This window comes from Rhincodon typus, chromosome 11 (assembly GCF_021869965.1).
Source record: "Rhincodon typus isolate 14 chromosome 11, sRhiTyp1.1, whole genome shotgun sequence".
Lineage (NCBI taxonomy): Eukaryota > Metazoa > Chordata > Chondrichthyes > Orectolobiformes > Rhincodontidae > Rhincodon > Rhincodon typus.
The window spans coordinates 40271318-40295253 of NC_063342.1; the positions used below are offsets into that span (position 1 = coordinate 40271318).

Consider the following 23936-nt stretch of genomic DNA (forward strand, 5'->3'; position numbering starts at 1 on the left):
CAGACAACATTCATGGATTGGTGTTTTAACTTATTGTCAGCCAGAATAGCTGCTTGTCTGAGTCTCTGTCTCTCTACAAGCATCCAGATTGGAAAGGCTATTGAATTTTTGAGAACTTAGAAATACGTTCCCAGGTTTTCATAGATGGCCTCAATTTTAAGTGTCCACACCCACTGACCAAAAAGCTGCACAAGTTCCAGATTTGTCTGCTCAGGCTGCTTTCTGAGAGAATGGAACTTTTCCGATATGCCTCTGACATAAAATGGTATGTGCTTAAAATCACCCTTACTGGTGCCTCATAATCAGTGACATTGTCAACAGGCAAGAGGGAATTAGAATTAGAATTAGAATTAGATTTTATTGTCACGTGTACTCAAGTACAGGGATACAAGAGTACAGTGAAAAGTGTGCAATGTCACCATTCACAGCACCATCTTAGGTACAAAAGTACCTAGGTACAAAACTTTGAGTACAAAGTAGAAAAATAAGGAAGTATAGCTAAAAGTTCAACATTAACGTCCTTCTTAGTATAAAGTAGAAAAGTAAAGAAATGATGTAAACTTTGTGAGCTTTCCCTGTCAAAGCATTTTAATACTACACACTCCAGATAACTTGTTTGCAAATTTTTAAATAGCTTCTGAATGAACAATTTAATTTCCTCACTCCAACTCTTATGGGAATTGGCTTTCTGCTTTTCAATCCTCTTGGTTGGCTACAACAAAGAATTTCAATTATTTCTTGCATGCTGCTATTTCAGTGTTCTATTGAAATATAGTACTGGTTAAAATTAAAGAGCCAATTACAAGGCTTTCTTGTGATATCAAACACACACAAACACAGATATAAAGTACGAGAATAGAACAGTATCTATAGCAAAAAGGAAGGTCACAAACGTCCAGTTTTAAAAAGTCTGTCGAGTCCTAGAGGGTTTGGGTTTCACCTGAGAGCACGGTGTTTAATTGATGATTGTATCCTGCACAGGATGCAAAATTTGTAGATATCTGAGTTCTCAGTGATTGGATAATTTTCCAATTTACTTTTTTCACTATATGCAGTTTTCAAGAGTTACAGTGAATCAATGAGACAGAGATCACTAGCCTTCCAGCTCTGTTGTTACAAATCCATCTTTCTTTCTCTCTCAAAAAGCTGTTGCCTAAAATTTTTTGTCCCTTTGTGTATTCTCATATGTGATTTCAATGTTCTTCCAAGCTTCATAGTCTGCATATGATTTTTACCCCATTATGTGAATCTTCCAGAAAGACATTCATTAACAGGAGATACAGATCTTTTTATAATGATGTTAATTTCAGTCCAGAATAATTTTTCATATTGACCATTTCATGAACTTGGCTCAGTCTATTCAGGTGATCGCTGAAGCCATCTTAAATACTGTGAGTGGTTTTCTTTTATAAAAAATCATTTAGCTCATCTCAGGTCCCAGGTATTAAAATCAAAATCAAAATCAAAATTGACAGTTCATTTTTTGCCACAATCATATCAAATAGAAAAAAAGAGAAAATAGGGGGTTATGTTAAGAGGTGAAGGACGAATCCAAAGAGGGAGTATGGTTTAACTATCTCAAACATATTAATAAGTATAGTAAATCATTCTGCAATATATCAGTAAAATGAATTGTTAATTGTGAAGTGACACACCTGACAGAGAAAACTTGTGAGTTAATAGAGACAAAATTAATCTTATTTGTCCAATTTATTCAATGTCAGTTTTGCATGCTGTCTCAACACTTGTCTTCATTTCTGAGCCAGAACATTTTGGGTGTACACAAAATATGTAGTTTAGGCTGACTCCCAAGATTTTCTCCTTCAGAACACTTAATGGTAACTTCCACTTGGCTGATGAACTAAAATAGTCCTGATGATTATCTGTGGCTCCATGGTAACTGTCTTGCCTCCTTAGTATAAAGTTGTGGGTTCAAGTCCCATTTTAGAACTTTGAAAAATAGGTCCAGCTAACTTGCCAATTCAATACTGAGGGAGCGCTGCACTGACAGAAGTATTGTATCGGAAAGAGTCCATTAAAATGAGTCATAGTGCGCTTTCTCTGATATAAGTTATTGCATGGCACCACTTCAAAGAGCAGGGAAATTCTCCAATGTATATCCCTTAACCGTTATCCCAAATACCGATCTTTACTTTGATGTTTGTGGAATGTTGTTTTGTGCAAATTGACTACCATAATTTCTACATTACATCATTCACAACATTACAGTCAAAGAAGTGTGGTTTTGAAAAGTGCTTTGGGACACTGCAGGGTCGTGAAATCCAAGTCCTTTTCTCTTTGATGTACACTTTTTGATGTCTTAATAACTCATTTATAGAGATTATAGACGACTTGATGAACAGTTTTTAATGATCTACAGTTTTCAAGTAGTCCATTGATTACATATTCTATGTTTACAGGAACGAAAGTTTGTTGGTGGTTCTGGTCAGATCTGTGAACGATTGATGAGCCATCTTGGAGATTGTGTAAAACTGAAAAGCCCTGTAATCCGAATTGATCAAACGCAAGATATAGTCATTGTGGAGACTTTGGATCATGAGACATTTAAGGTGAGGAAAGTAATAACTGGTAATGCACTTTAATCCAAAGCATTGCACAAAAGAAGGGAATAAAAACCGAAAGAACTGCGGATGCTATAAATCAGGAACAGAAACCGAAATTGCCGGAAAAGCTCAGCAGGTCTGGCAGCACCTGTGAAGAAAAGATCAGAGTTAATGTTTCGGATCCAGTCAATATTAATTCTGATTTTTTTTTTCTTCACAGATGCTAACGTACCAGCTGAGCTGAGCAACTTCTGTTTTTGTTCACAAAAGTTGAACACAGGCCTAGAAATTCTTGGGGCTGGTCTGGCAGCATAAATGCAAGAGAGTGACAGTCCCATTTGTCTTACAACGAGGCTGAAAAATCTCAGCCCCAGATTTTGAGAATGGGGTCATTAACAGCATGATGGTCATCTCAATAACTACTGTAGTGTAGGCATGTGCCTCATGACTGCTCATTTGCTGCTGTTGTACAATTCTTATTGCATTAATTACCCATGAGAGCAGAGGTATATTTTGTCACCCGCTAGTTATTTGCTGACATGGTTTTCTTACCTCAAATACTGAGAAAATGCGAAATTCTAAAGGATGAATACACTTTGACAACTTCCAGACAATCTTCCATTGACATTTAGAATTCTTGTATGTTTTCTCGTATAATCTTTACATTCACAGAGTGAAATCTGTCAAAACAGTGCTGAGAAACCTAAGATGGTACATATACGGGCTCAAAAATCAGCACGAGTGTTGAACGTTGGATCCTGAACTCCAGAGGTGGTGGCCAAGTGGAAATATTATTGGACTAGGAACCCAGTGTGCCAGCCTAATGCTCTGGGGGAATTCAGGTTTGAATTATGCCAATAGCAAATAGTGAAATTCGAATTCAATACAAATCTGGAATAAGAAGCTAGCCTAATGGTAACCATTACCATAGTGCTATGGTTAGCTCAGTTGGCTGGATTCATGATGCAGAGTGACACTGACAGTGCGGGTTCAATTCTTGCATCGATTGAGGTTACCATAAAGGCCCCACCTTCTCAATCTCACCTGAAATGTGGTGACCGTCAGATTAAACCATCACCAGTTGTCTCTCTCTCCTGATGATTCTTGTTCTATGTAGTTATTCAAGTTTTGTCATGGTGTGGACCATGAGCAGCTCAGAACTACTTTAACATCTTAGCTTTGATGCATTGTATTTGACTGGATACCTGAGAATGTCTCCGCACACTTCTGGTCTGAAATTAAAGTGTCAGTGAGGAAATGCAGAAGAATCATAAATGAGCCAATATCACATCACCCCCCAAACCCAAACCTCCTACCTCCAGACAGCCTCACAATGTGTCATCTCTTGATCGTTAAAATTGGTGGATTTCCAGCTCATTTTCTGTTGTTACCCTGAAATTTAGACCAATGATGGAGAGGAATGTCTGATCTTGAATCTCTCCAGAGTTGTCTATTAACGGAGAAACCTATTTATTCAACCTTTATGACTAGGAAGAGGTGAGTGGAGATAAGAAAAGCGGAAAGGTGGAAAGGAAGTTATACTTTTTTTGTTGTCATTTAGGCTAAATATATTATCAGTGCAATTCCACCACCTCTCACTGCGAAGATTCACTATCAACCACCCCTGCCAAATCTACGTAACCAGTTCATCCAACGTGTTCCCATGGGCTGTGTGATCAAGTGTATGGTGTACTACAGAGAAAACTTCTGGAGGAAGAAAGGTGAGTTCTTTTCCAGAAAACAAAGTAATGGACGGATTTGAAATTGAACTGTTACATGCTGATTCACCACGAAATATTTCAGTAGTCTTGTCAGAAGTTATCCTATCATTAATATTATCTCTAAATTTCTCACTTTATAAAATTAAATTCTCATTCAACACATATCACAGTAAAAGATGATGATGCTGATGTGTTCTGTGCCATCAAATCAGAGCTAGAGGGATGAGACCAAGCCAGGTTATGAAGTACAGAAAGAATTCCTAGGATGGTCCTGAATAATTTCACTTTGAAACCATTGGAATTGATGGGTGAGAAAAAAACCCAACAGCACAAACGTTGGGCACTATAAGTGGCCTTAGAGGTTGGTGTGTATGCACACTTCACGTGAGCCATGCTGATCACTATATTGAGAAGGGCATTATGTGTCTGCAATGAATGTCCAGCAGAGGTAAACTGAGTAGGCAGATCATGATGCTAGTCAGTCTGTAATGTTGATTTTATGCCAGTTGGTGCTGAACGTTCCTTATTCCTTGTTGTTGCACACAGGCTTTTTTCCTGCTGATGCATCATCCATCAGTATCAGTTTCTGAGCTGATGAAATTGAGTGGTGTTTCTTCAAAATTGCAATCGAGAGCAGACCAGTTTGCAGTTCTTGAATATCTGAAAGAAGGGCATAGCGGAGGGTTGTGATAATAGGGTGGGAAAAACAGAGGTGTACGCTTATATCATTTGCAATCTGTAAATCACAAAATAACATAGGATGAGGAGGAAGTGGTATTTGAAAAGGTAGTTTAGCTAAGAGGAAACCATCATCTTGGATGGTTTCAACTCACATAGATGCTGATAACATCAGTTATGACTGTGTTTTTTGGGGTAATTTACCCCCAATTTGACCAATACTCAATTTCTCATGTCGTTGTGGTTGCATGTGACAAGAATAATAATTCATCGTGCAAATCAATCTCTATCAATTGGTAAAATAACTGAACTACATAATAGAACATAGAACATAGAACAGTACAGCACAGTACAGGCCCTTTGGCCCACGATGTTATGCCGAACTTTTACCCTAAACCTAAGGTCTATCTAACCTCCACCCCTACCTTATACTATCATCCATATGGCTATCTAATAGCCACTTAAATGCCCCTAATGAGGCCGACTCCACTACCCTCTCCGGCAATGCATTCCATGCCCCTACCACTCTCTGAGTAAAGAACCTACCTCTGACGTCTCCCCTATATCTACCTCCACTCACTTTAAAACTATGGCCCCTCGTAATAGCTACCTCCACCCTAAGAAAAAGTCTCTGGCTGCCCATTCTATCTCTACCTCTGATCATCTTGTACACCTCTATCAAGTCACCTCTCATCCCTCGTCGTTCTAAAGAGAAAAGCCCTACCTCTCTCAGCCTTTCCTCGTAAGACCTTCCCTCCATTCCAGGCAATGATGAAATGAGGAATGAGGTATTCTCTTTATATCTGTCATATGTCCTTTTTCAAATTACACATACTGTATTCAAAATATTATTTTCTGAATGAATATTTCAAATTTATATTCGACTGAATCAATACTACCTACTATTATCGCCCTATGAAACCTATTCAGTAGATACTCCCTGAAAGAATGGTTTGTAAAGTTTTCATTCAGCTTTTCATTCTGGCTACCTTCAGGCAAAATACTGTGGATGCTGAAAATCCTAAATATAAACAGAAAATGTTGGAAATACTCACCAGGCCAGATAGTAACTGGAGAGACGAGTGAATTATTAACTTGAATTTACTTGATATTAACCTTGAATTAATTTGATATTAACTTGAATTAGGTGGAGCTGGTTTGAGATCAGAAAACGTGGATAAGCAGGTTTCATGCAGATCTTGGTTGACAGAAACTGATTGTCATCTTGTCTCTGCATTTTCCTAGTTGCAGCCAGCTAAAGTGAAAGGCTGAGATAGTAGGAACTGCAGATGCTGGAGAATCTGAGATAACAAGGTGTAGAGCTGGATGAACACAGCAGGCCAAGCAGCGTGAGAGGAGCAAGAAAGCTGACGTTTTGGGTCTGGAGCCTTCTTCAGAAAAAAAAATCTTTTTGTTTCTGAAGAAAGGTCCAGACCCGAAACGTCAACTTTCCTGCTCCTCTGATGCTGCTTGGCCTGCTCTGTTCATCCAGCTCTACACCTTGTTATCTTATATTGAAAGGCTGTTTGGTTGACAGCTGTATAGGTTTCTTCCCCCATCGCCTCTCCAACCCTTGAAAATTGTGATTTCCTCTTTTACAATTGTCATCCCTCTTTTCCCCGGCCTGGAACCCCCAATCTCGACAAATCGGTTCCCAAGTCTCCACCTTCCCATGACAGTGGATCTCCCAGTCTCCTTTTCTTTTAGCTTCTCTGGATGGTTCTCTGGTGTGTTTTCAGGCTGGCAACCTGTAACTAATGAAGTACCACAGGGATCATTTAATCTGTGCAACTCTTTACTGCAAAGGGCTGTTAAGGTCAGATCATTAAGTATATTCAAGGCTGAGATACACAGATTTTTAATCAGGAAGGGAATCGAGGGTTGTGAGGAAAAGGTAGCAAAGTGGAGATGAGGATTATCAGATCAGCCCATTCATTTTATGGCCTTATGTTGTCTGTTTCTCTTTCTAATCAGATTATTGTGGTAGCATGATCATTCAAGATGAAGAGTCTCCGATTGAACTGACTCTGGATGATTGCAAACCAGATGGATCTTACCCTGCTATCATGGGGTAAGTGCTGTATTGATTTAGTCTTCTGTCACATTCACAAATATCCTCAGGAAGACCAATACTCAGAATGAAATTGCTGGGATTCAGATGAAGAGTATGCAACTAAATCATCATCATCTTGTCGTTTCTGTTTTTGGATGCTGGCTGACCTTCTGTAACCTCCCAGAGTTTTCAATCTTTATTGTGACAATGATGTGAATGGGCAGTGATTTATTCTGCATGATGAAAGTTCATTCTTGGATTTCATGACATTTTTGCATGGTTTTGTTGCGATCCTGCTATGTGATTAACCAACAGAACTGCATCATAAGATTTCACATTTTTAACCATCCATTGAATATGTGAATTAGGAGCAGGTGTAGGCCGCTCAGCCCTTCATAACAGCTGCACCATTCAATAAAATCAAAGTTGATCTGATTATTCCACGTTCCAACCTACCCTGATAATCTTTCACCTCCTTACTTATCAAAAATCTATCTACCTTTGCCTTAAAGCATTCAAAGACTCTGCTTCCACCCACTTTTGAGGAAGTCTGTTCCAAAAACTCATGACCCTCCATGAGAAAAAGAATCTTGTTTTCTCTGTCTTAAATGGGTGACCCCTTAGTTTGAAACAGTGGTAAGAGAAAATATCTTTTCCACATCCATTGTGTCAAGTGCCCAATGGATATCTATTGCACATAAAATAATAAAAGCAAGCATTAATAAATTAACACTCATTTACAACTATCTATACGTTGAACTCTGTTTTTACCACACATAAAAAAAAGCATTCCTTTAAACATTGTAAGGATTTTGAAGATTCATTCACTTCATTGGGGACCAATGCAATGGTATGCCATAGCCCTCCTGAATTGACTTTAATTTTCCTGAGTATTCCAGCTATTCCTCGAAGTACAATGTTTTAATTTTCTTTAATGCCTGCATATGCCTCAGCTCCTTATTTTGGCTGCCAGTGAATATCCAACTGTCTTTCCATAGCATTGTGGTCTAACTGAACTGACAGTTCTCAGCAACGAGGGATTGTGAGGGCTATTGTAGATTTCTTACAGTAATAGCAAGGGAAGCAAATCTTCCAAGGACTTTTCCCTCCATTAAAATTTTAACTGAACTTGAACTCCACCCATATACCATACATGAACAATAAAGTTAGTAGTTTTTTCTACTTAAAGCACAGGTCTGACTATGAATCATCCCCTTTTGGGTCTCTCGATCAAGTGAGCTGCAGTCTATCCCAAACTAAAACTTCTACTGTGTGCTTTCTGGTCAAACACCCAGATAACGTAAACAGAGGAACCTCCTATCTTCCACAGCCCATCTTAATGACAATGTGACATGCTTTGGGATGTTCTCAAACAGAAATGTAAACTAACTACTTTACCTTCAACACAATTTTTTAATTCTGTAACTGATATAATTTATAATATTATTTATTAATAATTTATATTTCTGTGGTGGATGCAAATGCCACTTAACTCTCTGAATCCATTAAGAAGTATCCAGTTTCTTCACTTGGAAACCAAATGCAAAATATATTTTTCTTAATGAAATAAGAGTAGACTTCTGGGCCCCATTAGAAGCTTAAAGATGACTAACAGTTGGCTATTGTTTTCATCTCTAACTTTGTAAGATAAAGCAAGGTAGTTTTTCTGTATGATAAAGTCCTAGCTTGCTTGGCTTGCACCCACTTGAGATGCATACCAGATCCTGAACAAAGTGTTTCCATTTATTTCACATTTAACACTTCAGTTTGATGGGTGGTGTAGTATTAAAGAACTGACTACTGTTTCAGAACTAGCTGGATCCTTAACCAAGTTTTCCAGTCCAGCTGCAATACTAACATCTCTCCAAAATTGTTGAACACTGCATAGATGTTCCCTGTCTACAAAAGGCAGGATAAATCTAATCACTGCCCCATCAGTTTGCTCTCACCCAATAGACTGTCATCATTAGTGCTGTGAAGTGACACTGAGCGAAAACTTGCATCATTATGCCCAGTTTGGATTCTGGCAGGTCCTTTTAGATTCAGTCCTCATTACAGTGATTGTCCAAATGTGGATAAAAGCTGAATTCCAAAAGTGAGGTGAGAGCGACGGTCCTTAATATCAAGGCAGCATTTCATCAAATGATGGCTATTGAAGAACCCTAACAACATTGAATTCATTTGGAATCAAGGAGTCATATCTAGCGCAATGGAAAATGATTTAGATGCAAATCATATCAACCCCAAGATGCTGACAGGTTGGAGACTTAGTTCAGTTGTTTAATCAATGACCTTTCCACCATTATAAGATCAGAAATGGGATTTTCACTGATGATTGCACAATGTTCAGTATCATTTACATTCCTCAGGTACTGAAACAGTTTGTGCCAACATGCAGCAAGTACTGAATAACATTCAAATTTGGGCTGAGAGGTAGCAGGTAACTTTCATACTACACAATTGCCAGGCAATGGCCATCACCATCAAAGGAGCATGTAAACACATTCTGATCACCTTCAACATCGTTATAATCCCTTAATGCTCTGATATCAAAATCCTGACAGTCACCATTGTACAGAATCATGATTAGAACAGTCATATAAATACTACGACTACAAGAGCAGGTCAAAGGCTGACAATTCAGTGGCAAGTTATTCACCTCTTGACTCTCTACATCCGTCTACAAGTCATAAGTTAGAAGTGTGCTGGAATACTTTCCACTTGATGAATGCAACTGCATTGACACTCAAGTAGCTCAACACCACCCAAGATAGATCATTACTCCCTTGGTCATTGCTCAATGCAATACCATCTTCAAGATTCACTTCTCTATTCACTGATGCATGGTGGCAGCAGTGTGTATCATCCACAAGATGCACTGTAGCAATTCGCTGACGCTCCTTACACAGCACATTCCAAACCTGTAACCTCTACCGCCCACAAGGAGAAGAACAACAGAGGCATAGGATCATAATCACCTGCAAGTTCTCCAAGTCCCACAGTGTGCTGATTTGGAACCATATTGCAATTTCTTCATTGTCACAGGATCTAAATACTGCAGTGGTTCAAGAGGGTGACTCACCATGTCCTTAACATACAAACATACAAATGTACAAACATACAAACAATGAACAAGAGTAGATCACTCAGCCCTTTCAGCCTGTTCTGCCATCCAATTTAATCATGGCTGATCTGATTTTAATCTCAACTTTACATTCCTACACATCCCCAACAATCTTTCATTCCCTTGGTTAGCAAGAATCCATCTACCCCTGCCTTAAAAATAGTTAAAGATTGTTTAAGAGCAATTAGTCAGAGGCAGTAAATCCTGGCTTTGCCAGTGATGTCCACGTCCTATGAACAAATGACAAGAAGATCTCAGTAAGTTCGCAATGGAAATAACAAGCAAACAGACAGCGGATCCACTTTAATCTACCTTACACCAGCACAGTCATTATCTAATCAATTGGACAAAATGCTCTCATTTTCATAAAAGTGTTTTGCTGAGTGAAATTCATTGCTCCTGGTCTGTCATGGCATGGAGTGACTTTTCTCACATGTTCAGCTAATTTCTTATGCACCAAGCTCTTGGCCACCATTCTTGTGGAATTGTGTGGCCCAAGAGGCAGAAGAGCTCACTACAGCTGGGATCTTCTGGCATTCACTTCATTGGTGTCGTATTTAAAGGCCATTTGTACACCAGTCACTGCAATCCTGGAACCATTCCCCTCTCTCTTGGATGCTTGGCAGTTACCGGCGAGGACAAGGCCCAGAGGAAGGCTCGGTCTCTGCTTTTCAGACTGGAAGCTCGAGATCTTGGCAGACATAGTGGTGGAGAGGAGAATTGGTGAGTCAGGCTCATGTGGCAACCAGACTTCTGCCATCCTTAAGTTCAAGTCACTGGAGCTCTTTTAAAATCAACCAAGGAAATTGATTCTCACCTAGAAAGTCCGACATCTATAATGAATTCTGGCAGTAATTGGATGAAAGAAGAAAGCATTCTTTGTTTAGGATTTCTACACTGCGGTTATTAGTTTTAAATTTAGAAATCTGTAGCAGCAAAATAAAACAGAGGAAGCAATTCTTATAAAACCAGGAGCATGGATGGAGTAGGGGAAAATAAAGATATGACCTCTTCAAGCTGAGGGCTGTTGCATTTGTTCTCATGTCTTTCTCCTCTTTGTCACTCACCTACACCCATTCATGCGCACAAACCTCACCCTCAGTACACTACAATCTAAGTTGGATTTAAATGTGTTTTCCTAGATCCAGCTTTCTAATGTGTTCCTTCTCATTCTGAGAGACTACTACTTGGAGTCATACCTGGCAAAAAGGAAGATCATTGTTATTGTTAGAGGTCAATTGTCTTAGCGTTAGAATATTGCAGCAGGAAATACTCAGAAGGGATCCAGACCCAGTATCTTCATCCATGACCTTCCCAGCATCAAAAGGTCTGATTTGTTGATTGAGCATTACAAAGCATATACAATTCTTCATATAGTAAAGCGGCTTGGGGCCACATGCAGTAAAACCTGGACAACATCCAAGTTTGAATGATCAGGAGCATGCTGAGCAGAAGCCTACAATGATCTTTGGTAGCTAGATCCATATAAGTTGTTTTTTTTAAAAGAAATATATTTTTTATCATCGTGTCTGTTAGACACAATGGACCAAATTCTCTCTGACGGCAGAAATGTTGAAAGTCATCTAAAATCCTAAGTCACACCTCCAAATCTGCTATTTTCCTGTTTCCACAGGGTTGGGAGTGGGAAAGCCATAGTTCACACAGGCAGCTGGCCAGTTTAAATGTTGAGCTGCTTCTAATCAACTAGGATCTTGCAGTCCCTGATGCCCAGAACCCAGAAAGTGGAGATTAGATTAGCTTTAAGCAGGTCTCTTCCCAGTTCGCTTTGTTTTTGAAGAGTGAGGGTCCCCCTTTGGAACGCTGAGGAACTTATGTGGATATAGTCCCAGAATACCTTGAAGGTCGGATCAGGGATCCTTTGTGAGAAGTATCAGTTATCCTTTAGGAGTGGAGGGGGTCAAGGATCTTTGGAAGGTGCCCTCTGAGACTGTTAACTGTGGAAAAGATTGCATATGAAAGGTGCATAAACACTTTTGAACTGTAATTTAGCAAGAAATTTCAATCTGTCATGAACTGTCAAGAGTTGTATGATATGTTAACAGTTTTTTCGTGAATGAGAGTGCTCTTCTTAATAAGAGTGTATTTGTTAATAGAGCATTTAAGCCTGGGTGCTTATGGATACCCGATGAGTTGGCTTGGGAGGTGAATGGGGAAAAGATGTTGAATAGAAATAAGTTTGCATTAGGGACATGAGGGTGATGGGTTGATGGGTATATGGTGGCATGGGATATGAGAGAATATGGAGTATGTAGGGGTCGTATTCCTTTATTCTTTTGTTTTAATTTTTGACCAAAGTGCTGGAGCCCCAACGCAAGCTTTCCATCCAGCCTTCTTAGCATCCCCCAAGTTGTTCAGCCTGTCTCCTAATCCAGAATTCTCCAACCTCTGCTCACCTGACATAGGAACAAAAAATCGGGGCTGCTGTGCTCTGGACAGCAAGTAGTCCTGAAACCATGTTAAACAACCAAGTTATATAAGCAACGGATCTCACATTTGTTTCAGGCATGGCTCCTGTACATTTATGTTTGTCAACATAACACCGACATCTTTGCTGATGGAGTGTCCATTTGCATTTGCCACTTACTGTGTTGGATTCTTAGACACAGCAACAATTAATTTCTGAGTGGGTGTTTTTAATTTCTCTGTATACAGATTCTGCATGAAAAATTGCATTGAAAGTATTTTGAAATGTGATTTTATAAATGCATTTGGAGTTCAGAGCGTTTTAACTGTTGACATTTCTCCAACTCCTGTCCTTTCAGATTTATCCTTGCTCGAAAAGCACGGCGTCTGGTAAATCTCACAAAGGAAGCTAGGTGCGTGAACCTTGTTAGAAGTTATACATGTTTAACGTCATGGTTTATACAAGACTTTATGGAAAATCTGGAAATTCCACCTGATATTTAGCTCTTTCCTTCTTAAGGACCCACCTTAAAACTAGCCTTTAACCAAGCCTATCCTAATCTCTTTTTCTTTGGCTCAATGTCAGTTCTTGTATGTGTAGACTCCTGTAAAGAACCTTGGGGATGTTCCCTACAATACAGGTGCTTTTTATATGCATGTCTTTGTATTTGTTAGCAATCATAAACAGCATGTTGCTTTTGTAAAAAAAGCACTTAGAGTTAAAACAAATCCCATTAGTTGGTGTTAAACAACTTATCCTGAGACTCATAGAAATATACTCCTGCTGTGCTGCTCCATTGGTATTCAAATACGTCACTGTTTCACTTTTCATTAATCAGTGCATTAACCTCTGCTTCCTTGATTTGCTTGGTGATGACATTTTGGTCTACTGATTCAACGGTGTTCATTGTGAAAGCCCTGCATATAAATCAACAATTTGTGACTTGGTAATTTAACAAGGACATTACTTACAAACCTGTGAAAGATTAGCAACTGAACCACCATGTCTGTATGTGGATATTACATCATGGAGCAGTTTAAACCTCTCCATGCTATACACAACTTTCATTTTATTTGCTGGACCTTATACATGCCACGCGATCTGACTTTTTTTTAATGCAGGAAGCAAAAGATCTGTGAAATTTATGCCAAGGTGCTTGACTCTGAGGAGGCATTGCATGTAAGCTATTTCTTCTGTTGTGTTGTTATGAATTTAGTGTGTTCGATTTGATTGTATTGAATCACATTTGGCATAATGTATCATCCAAAAAGAGGTCATATATATGCTCCATCTTTCCACACCACTATTCTGAGCAATGCTCTGCTGTCAATATCTTCTCATTCAAATTAGCTACTGTTGAAGCTGCAGCTTCTTGCTCGCTAAAGGCCTGCCCTGAGAAACTCATGTGGAACTGCAAAAATAAATATTGAATATACCAGGTGCCAATCAACTGCTAATAGCGATAACAGCGATCTGGCACTCAGTATGCATGTAACGTCTTAGTGCTAAAGGCCAGAAAAGTGCAGCTGAGTGGCAAACACTAGGATATGGATGCTTGAGGTTAAGCTGCCTCCAAAATGTCGTCATTATGCCTGCTGGCCACAAACTGCATTGCAGCATAATGATCAAATTATTAGGATCCATTTAGAAGAGTTATCTGACAGATGCAGCACATGTGGAATTTTGTTTGAGTGCAGTCAATGTGCAATTCTTTCCCACAGTAGACTTCAAGGCTGGGTCTTTAAGTATATTCAAGACAGAGATAGACAGATTTTAATCAAGGGCAATGGAGAAAAAGTAGGAACGTGGAGTTGAGGATTAATAGATCTCATCTACTCAATGATTTCATTGAGTAGAAGAGCAAATTTGATGGGACAAATGGCCAACTTCTGTTCTTATGTGTTGTGATCATACTAACTAATGAAGGTTCATTGTATTACATTTCAATAAAATAAACTCAGAAAGTAGACTTTTCTACCATCACTGGAGCCCAGCATTGGTACTGAGCTGGCACAGAATGGCAAGAAGGTGTGCAGCCTTGGCAATAAAGGTGGACAGTGCTGAGCTGCAAGGGAGGGTGGCTCCATCATGGGGCACTTCACTGGACCTAGCAGGACCTAGCATCCTAGTGATTGAAGGAGTAATCCACCAGCAGTAGCAGAGTATGGCTGATAATGCTCATGTGCTGTTCGATGGGCCATGGAGATAAGGCAGACCCCCTTCCCCCTACCGCCAATTCCTTTCGTTGCTATATTACCATTCATCCTATTCCCTAGTTTGTCTTCTTGAGACCAGTAAAATCCCAGCCTCTTTCTCACCAAGCAATCACCCACAGTTAGTATAGCAGTGTTCTCCAGTCACTGCAATTACTTTTCAAGTTTCAAAGATTCATAGATTCATACAGTGCAGAGAAGGCGCTTCAGCCCATTGAGCCTACACTGACATAACTACCACTAAGAGTGCGCTAATCCAAATTTCCTGCACTTGTCCCATATCCTTGAATGTTATGATATTTGAAGTACTAATCCAAATATTTTTAAAAAGTTTTTTAAGGTTTTCAGCCTCCACTACCTTCCCAGGTAGTGCAATCCAGATTTCTACCACCCAGTGAGTGAAAACATTTTTTCCCAAATCCCCTCTGAATCTCCTGCCCCTTGCTGTAAATCTACGCCCTCTCATGATTGACTCTTCAACCAAGGAGAACAGCTGCTCTCTAATCACCCTGTCCATACCCCTCATAATCTTATGTATCTTAGTCATGTCCCCTGCCCCCTCTGTTTTCTTTAGAGCAGAGAAGACTACCTAAGCCTATCTAGTCTCTCCATCCCAGCTCAGTTTCTCCATCCCAGACAACATCCTGGTGAACCTCCTCTGTAGCCCCACTAGTGCTATCACATCCTTCCTGTAGTGATAGGACCAGAACTGCACATAGTGCTGCAATTGTGGCTTGACCAACACTCTGTACAACTCCAACATTACATCCTTCTCTGTATAACTCCAACATTACCTCCCTAAGTTGTCCCACTAAAATTTAGAGAAACTTGCTCCTTTGGTGCACTTCCCTCTAACTCTGGACGAGCACCAGAATGATTGCAGGTTAGAACAGGAGTCTGATTGCTGAGCCCTAGACTAACATTGTGATTTCTGAGGGGCCTTTGAAGGGATGGAGCCTCTGTTGTTCCTTTACAAGTACATCGATGTAGAAAGATGCAGGACCAGGAAGGACTGGGACTCCTAAACCAGAAGTTCTCACATCATCAGAAGGACCCAGGAATTTTCTGGCAGTGGTTAGTTTCTTAAGTATAGACAAAGCAAGGCATCAGTGATACATTAGTTCAACTTGCTCTGCCTTCCCAAAGATAAATATGTGAGTTATTTTTTACTTTTATATGTGGCCCTTTTTAAAAGCTGCCACTTGGGGGAGGTGAGAGATAATGGTAATTAGTCCATGACAGCCCAAGGAGCATGTTTCTCCATTTGAGAGAGAGACAATTGGATATAAATCTTGAGGGGCATCACCCTGCATCAAACATAAGAAATAGGTATCTATGAACTCCCACTCCCAGTAGTGACATGGGCCTACGCTGTTGACATTATTCTGCATTGCACATAGCCAATTGAGCTAAATGAAGCGGGAGGAGGTCTACATTTCAAACACCCTTACCCTTAGCGTAGTCGCTGTGGTTCCACTGAGATAGTGTCCTTCTAGGCAGGTGGGTGACTGAGTTGTGCTCTCAGAACTGCTAGCATCTGTTGGCGTACACCTGCATTTAAGTTAAATGACTTCCCTCTGCTCATTTTTGTGTTGACAGAATGCCAGAAAAGTACCTTCACCAAATCATGCCTGGTGTCTGAAATCATGACTGGAATTTTTCAAAATGTTCAGAATCACGCAGTTCAGTGCCACCTGTTTTGGCTGATCATGCCTTTTTGTTTTCAGCCTAACTATGTCTGAGTGCTTTGTGATTACTATCACAGGAAAGTTGGGGCAGTAGTTTAATATGATGAGTTCGCTCTCATGTAAAGGGCTAAAAGGTGAATAAAGAGTCATGCAAACAAAACAAGTTGTTTGCAACCATTAACTAGCCTTCAATTTCCATCAGACTCTAAATTTCCTGCTGTTAGATTGTCTGTTTGAAAGCATGCTCTCAAAGATCTGTATCCACTGTCAAGAATGTTAGATTTAAAATGATGTATTCAAACAAACATGCATAATGCTCGTGTGGTTTGTATTTTCGTTCAGCCCATTCATTATGAGGAAAAGAACTGGTGTGAAGAGCAATATTCAGGTGGATGTTACACTGTGTACTTCCCTCCGGGAATTATGACTCAATATGGCAAGTACGTATATTAATTTCATTATCTCCATCAGCAGTTAAACAGCCACTGAACTGTGAATGGATTCAGATTAGGGTTTTTAGAGCATAAAATTGCTAATTTAATCAAGGTTCTTATATGGAGCATTTGTTCATGTTTATTGCTATTCTGCAGAGTAAAATTGTGCTTCTGTTGTGTCAGAGAAGTCTATATTACTTGTTATAACATCCATGGATCAAATTAAAGGTTGTAAATTGTTCACTCAGAGCTCTTGTTGTTTCTGTTGATAGTGTTGTATTTTTTAGCATATTGTGTCGAGTTACACCAATTCAATAAGGAAGCAGCACATGTCTTATTTATTAATTGCTCCAATTCATCTCTACACCTTCATTTAGGCAGCGAGAAAGTTAGAACTGAGCTTCATTGTTGGGACAAAGTAGATGGATTGTACTTTAAGTTGTAATTTGTATTACATATGTCATGACCCTGGTCGAATGGTATGCTGGAAATGAAGCCCCGGTATTCCAGGAGTTTTCACAAATATGAAATGTGACCAATTTAATTTCTCTAAGATGGTTAATGTCTAACTGTGGCCTCTAGCTAAGACAGAAGAAACTCAAACCAGTTTTCATTAACAAGAAAGCTATAACTTATTTGTTACAACAAACCTATTCTCTTAGCATGTGGCAAAACCAGATTATTAATTATTAATATATAAACTTCAATTATACCTCCTCTAAATCCAAACACACAGACATTTATTCACGTAGACAGACAGATGGACAAGACAAACAAGTCAGTTGGGGAAATGAGGTAACTTTCATACAGATTATTTTCTGGATTTTGGCAATGATATCATGTTATTGTGAGCTACTGAGGTCCTGAGTAGCTGGTCAGTTGGACTTAGGTCTTGGTCAGAATTTGAAGTTTACTTTCTTTTTGTCTTTGTGTGTTGTTACTTTCAAAGTTAAAAAGACAGTGGGAGAGGGTCTGGCTTGCTTATAGGCTTTTGTGAGGTCTGTGGGCCAAATGTTCCTCAAGTCTGTGGTAAACTGTACTTCAACTAATCCAAACCCTGTTGCTGGTTAGTTGCTGTTTTTTGGCAAAGACATTTAGTGCCAGTACAAAAGTATCAAAATCCAGCTTTCAGGTTCTTGTGCATCCATTAAATGGGCATACATCTTCACTTTGCCTTTGAGTTATGTAAAAAAAAATTAATAATGAAAGCATCCAATTTCCGGAGTGCTGGGAGTGTACAAGTGTTTTGAACACATGAATTAGATGGTTCAAATGACCCTGCTGTAAGTATCTTGTGTTGTTAATGGCCTGCCAGCTGGTTTCAAAACAGATAGCATGATGCATGGTCTAATTTTGCTCCTGTATCTTATGGTATTCTGGTCTTATGTTCTGTTCTTTCCTGGAGCAGCACAAAAATGTGCATTTTTGTTTACAGTTGCAGTTACAAAGATTGTGTGGCATTTAGTGCTGACTAGCTGCATGTGTGTATGGACACATTTCTACTGAAATATTCTAAGCATCATGTTTTTAATGAATATTTTTGTCTTTGAAGAATCCTGAGGCAGCCATTCCAGAGGATCTATTTCGCTGGCACTGAGACAGCCACCCAGTGGAGCGGATACATGGAGGGTGCTGTTCAGGCTGGGGAGAGAGCAGCCAGAGAGGTAGGTCAGATATAGACTCGCATTTTGCATTGTGCTGTTCAAAAAAACTCCAAGCAGTTGAGAACATTTATTGATGTTGGGAAGTTAATTCTTTGATAAGGGTGATTTTTAAAAAATGCAATGAAATAGCAACAGCTTTTTGCACAAATGGAAACGTTCCTTGCACAGATGATGTGTCTGTATAGTGCATGTAACTTTAATGCGTTTTTAATATTGACTTTCACCTGCTGCTGGTTTTAAGTATTTAACTATGTCTTTGAGCCCAAAGGAAGTAAAATTTACAACTATATAAATAGACTGATAAACATTCAAGCCCTAGCTCCCTAGCTCAATGCTAGCACCAACTCAAGTCAGACGCAAATTGATTTAAGTCCTTTTCAGAGACATCTACATAAATCAAAATGTTCCTATTTGTAGTTAATATGTTTTTGCAGTGAGTTACACAGCATCTGGCGCATCATGGCCCAAAGTGAATTTTCTCACATCAGTTTCAGCTCTTCACCTTATTAATTATGCAACTGGGCTGTTGGATGCCTTTCTCAGGGAATTGCATGGCAGGAGAGGTGGAAGTGACCACCACTGGTGAGGCGCTCTGGCATACCCACCTCTAGTGACATAGTTAAAGCAAAGCTACTGCAGACCATTTCAGATGCTCCCACACTGTAGTGCTTGACTGTTATTTTGGAACACAACATTTTGGCCTAGAAGAAAGACGAGCTTCCTCCCCGCTTCGTGGACAGGGACCTGGACGTTCTGGTGGACACAGTGATGGAGGGGTGGACTATCCTTTTCCCAGCTAAAATCACAGAGGCTATGCCACCAGATCCAGCCAGCCTGGACACAGATGGCGGCCTGGATCACTGGTGAAGCTGACTGCCCGGCAGTGTAGAAAAAATGGTCAGTGATCACCTACGCTTTGCAAGGGTAAGTGCCACCATCTTGTCTCTGGTACCTCCTGCTTACAAGGATAGTACTCACTCTAACTCTACCAATGCATCATGCCTCTCACTGAGGGACTACGATACTCTGTATTGTATGCTGAGACACTCATTGTCTCTCACCCCCTCATCCTCCCAAACAAATAATCATTCCTGTCCCCTATGTTTTCTACTCACTTACTGTGAACACGTCACTGCCTCTCCTGCATACAAATGACCGCTAAGTACTATTCCACCCACTTCCAACATATCCAATCCCTCCCTTTGTGCCTCATTGCAGGAAATGTTGGCCCTTTAACTGGCTGGGAGGTTCAAGGCTGTGTTGGGGATTTGGGGTGGGAGCTGGTTGGTTATGGCGGTAAACATCAGACTCCTCACTCCACACAGGAGAAACCCATACATCTTGCCTGAGAGGGGCAGGACTGCTCCTATGGGGATGGAGAGACCAGTCAGTTTCATTGTGCTGCACTGATCTCCTATAACCATCAATGTTAACTCATTCTTAATCTGCACAAGCTGCTATGCATTTTTACAACTAATTGCTTCTTTTATGCAGTCAGTAGTCACACCCAGTGAACCTCTGCGAAGAGCAGACCAGCACCAGAGACCCTCATCTCCACCTCCACCTCCAATTCCACCTCTGAGGAGGAAGCTACTGACTCCTCAGAGCATACACCAGTAAATCTTTTCACCTGCGTCCTCATCAGCTCATAGACTTTCACCCAAGTTGGTCTCTTTCTAGATTAAACTCCAGAGTAAATTCTGGTGAGCACATCACTAATGTTGAAAGTGTGAGGGCATGCACTTTGGTAAGAAGAATCAAAAGACAGATTATTGTTTAAGTGGAAAGAGACTCCAAGTGCAGCATAGAGAACTCTAGGTGAGAGATGAGCAACCTGTTTGGGTATCCGAAGAATGAAGGAAGTTGTAATGTCCAAACATTGCACATCTCTCACAAGAAACTGACTCCTTGACTTCAGATAGAATAAGACATCAGGGAATCTTAAACTAAGACATTGAAGATCACAGCTAAGGTGTTACACTTTAATGTGGACCTTCTGAGTGAGAATATGAGAGTATAGAATCAATGATGTTTCTCCACATCCCTGGAGGTAAAGATTTATTCGATTGATTTTTCAAGGCAATGCACTGTCATTAAAGACTGGGAGATGTATAATGGACAGTCTACATGTCTAGCCTGCCTCACAGCCAAGAAAAGCTGCACAAGATGCTGCCTCTCGCAGGCTCAATGCGGTCTTGGAGAATGCAGGGCGATTTAGCAATCTGCACTCACTCTGAAACAGTAAAGGGTTACTGAAAGTGGAAACATCAAAAAGAGCCTCTTCGGGATTCCTCCCAACTTGCTGGTTATAATGAGGGACTTCACGGCATAGCATTCAGTGTAATACACAAGGAGAAAATGCTGGAGAAGCTCAGCATGCCCGGCAGCATCTGTGGAGAAAACAGAGTTAATGTTTTGAGATGAAGTTACTCTTTTGCTTCTATTTTGTTTATTGTGCTATCATATTAGCCTAAGAGCTACCTAACCTTAGTGCCATGCAATATTAGTAAACTATCTTAATGGCTGCTGCTTCACCTTAAAGTTGGACATGTAATGTGCCCATACTATAAAGTGGGATCACCCGAGATATTAAGCAGATAATCACATTGACAACAATTCATTTAGTCAACCACACTAAAGGTCAAGGAATGCAAAAATAACAAGGTCCAGATGCCCTTTGTACTAAGAAGGAGCTACTTGGCCTAATTATCACACAATGTTAAACGATGATACCATATCCAAACCCAACTCATTCACCGTGAAAGTGGGCTTCGGTTCAGTTCTAGTGATAGTAGGAACTGCAGGTGCTGAAGAATCTGAGATAACAAGGTGCAGGGCTGGATGAACACAGCAGGCCAAGCAGCATCATAGGAGCAGGAAGGCTGATGTTTCGGGCCTAGACCCTTCATCAGGGGTTATTTCAGTTCAGTTCTGTCTGGCCTCTTAGATTCTGCGATGCATTACTCTGTTATGCTTTCTTGGACAGCCCTCCTGGTCAATGCGCTGATCCTCAACTTCATGTTCAATCTCCGATTACTATCGATCCCCCATTTCATCTGCATCCAGAACACCACCACCTTTTCCGACTTCAGACGAGAAGGGCATCGTATACCACAATGATGCAGGGCACCCTCTCTGACCTGTACCAAAAAGTCCCACCGGAGTAGTCTGGGTATAGAAACCTCACCTTAAGGAGGGCTATGGTCTGTTTCACTTTGGCATGGTTGAGCTACAAACTGTATCATAATTTCATGCTGCATCAGTTTGAGAATTTTGTAAAGCTGTCGTAAACCATGTTTGGAGGAGGTAGTCCTGTCTCCCTGTGGCTATCCCTGAACGGCTTTAGGATCTTGGAAGGAGGCAGGCACCTCTGAATCAAGATCTCATGAATCGTTTTCATTAAACTGGTATTCAGCGGTTCTGTACAACAGCAAATACTTGCTTCCTTTACTTCCCTCCTTTGTTCTTGTTTGAATACCAGTTTAATGACGCTGGAAAATACATTGTCGTATTGACTAGCATTTCATTTCAGCCAGATGCTTTCTACTTTCGCAGGCTAAGTGTATTCCATTCAGGATTAAAGGAATATGTCAACAGCTTTGATTGCATATATTGAGAGACTGTAGCAAAAATGAGTGATATAATCAAGGCAAAGACAAAATACAAAGGAGTGAGCAGAAGCAACGAGAAAGATTGGGAGCACATAAGAGGAAATAAAAGGAGCTTTCCTAATTACATAAGATGTACAAAATGGCTGAAGAGATGAGACCACAAGCAAACTACTTTATAATTGAGAGGGGAGATACAACAGGAGTAGGACTTGGAGTACCTGCGAATTATATGGAAGAGCCACTACAGGGGATAAATAATCAAACAGTGATTACATGTAGATATTGAATGGGAGTAAAAACAGCAGTCACCAGGCTCAGCAGGGTCCATGGCGTGTCAAATTACTTAAACTGGTTTGGGCAGGGATAACGGAGGAATAATTTAAAAACAGGAATTGAGCCAAAGGCTGAAGAAAAATGTTCCACACCATTTTAAGATAAGAGAGGGGATGCATGTGAAATGCATGTTAATAACTGGAAAGGTATGAGTGTAAAGGAGCATGGATTTGTAGTGCTTGGATAGTTCTTCACTAATTTAACTGAGTTATTTTACATTTTTGATGTGTAGATAAGGAGATTATGTGTTTATAAGGTATGAGAGATTTGTCTAACCATGTCTGAAAACCAAAAGCAGCAAAAATGAATGTTACTGAAATGACAAAAAGGAGGTAAAGATGTGCCTCAGGAACCAATTTTGAAATCTAATAGAAAAACAAATTATTGGGGATGCTGGAGATCTAAATAAATAAATGAAATGCTGGAAATGCTCCAGACGCTGAGCAACATCTGTGTAGAATGAAACAGAATTAACATTAATGATCTGTGTGACCTTTCATCAGAGCCAGTTCTGATAAAAGGTCATTGACCTAAAACATTAATTCAATTTCTCTCTTTGCAGTTACAGTATTTTCTGTTTTTATATGCTGGAACCTGAAATAACTCCACAGAGGCAGGTATCCCATCACCAAGTCACCCTTTTTCGCACATGGAGAGTCTTTGACACAGATTCAGCTTCCTCAGAGCCAGCTCTCAGAGTGAACAGAATCTCTGATACTCCTGTTCATCTGTCTGCCAGGGCTCCCTAATTGAACCAGGTTAACAGCCCCAATCAGGGAACTTGTATTCTGAGGTTGACCTTGTTACAATCACTGCAGAACCTATTTTGCTTTCCATTCAGATAAAATATTTGACATTGACATAAAAGGATGGTATTGAACTTTTCCAATTAATACCAGATTTATTCAGATTGTATCTGAAAATCATCAAATTTGTTTCATCCAAAGAGCTCAAATCACAATGTTAAACCTTTTTCAATACCTTCAATAGTACAATGCAGCTTTAGAAGTCATCATAAATAATTTTATAGGCATAATGCATGTGAGATGAATTTAATATTTTACTTAAATTTAATTTGAAAGTACATTAGAGAAGACCAGAATTAATTGGCTTTTTATGTAAATTAATTTTGAAACAAAATTTTCATTACCCTTAAAGTAATTATAAATTAGAACTTAGATTAGATTTTTTTGAGTGTTGAAACATTAATGCCATTAATGTATTTGCTGTTGACATGTTTGTAGTGTCCCGAGATCCCAGGCATTTCAAACAGTCTTCCAAAGGATCAAAACATGAGTTATGGGTAGAGAGATACTTTCAAGCTTCTGATTTCTGAGTCACCTTTACAACTTCTTCTGCATGACTTCTCCCACACATACAATCATGTCATAGTCTATTTCCCCTCTGTGCCTGCCTGAAGTAAAATGA

The 23936-nt window shown here is 39.8% G+C and overlaps 1 protein-coding gene across 1 annotated transcript in view; it reads left to right on the top strand.

The window, feature by feature from the left end:
• Positions 1-23936, top strand: part of mao (monoamine oxidase) — a 94330-nt gene that overhangs the window by 62228 nt on the left and 8166 nt on the right. Inside the window, exons 5-11 of the mRNA XM_048602577.1 lie at positions 2421-2570; positions 4126-4285; positions 6938-7034; positions 12924-12977; positions 13687-13744; positions 16809-16906; positions 18453-18564. Coding sequence (XP_048458534.1) covers positions 2421-2570; positions 4126-4285; positions 6938-7034; positions 12924-12977; positions 13687-13744; positions 16809-16906; positions 18453-18564 — 729 coding nt within the window. The remainder of the gene's footprint in view (positions 1-2420; positions 2571-4125; positions 4286-6937; positions 7035-12923; positions 12978-13686; positions 13745-16808; positions 16907-18452; positions 18565-23936) is intronic.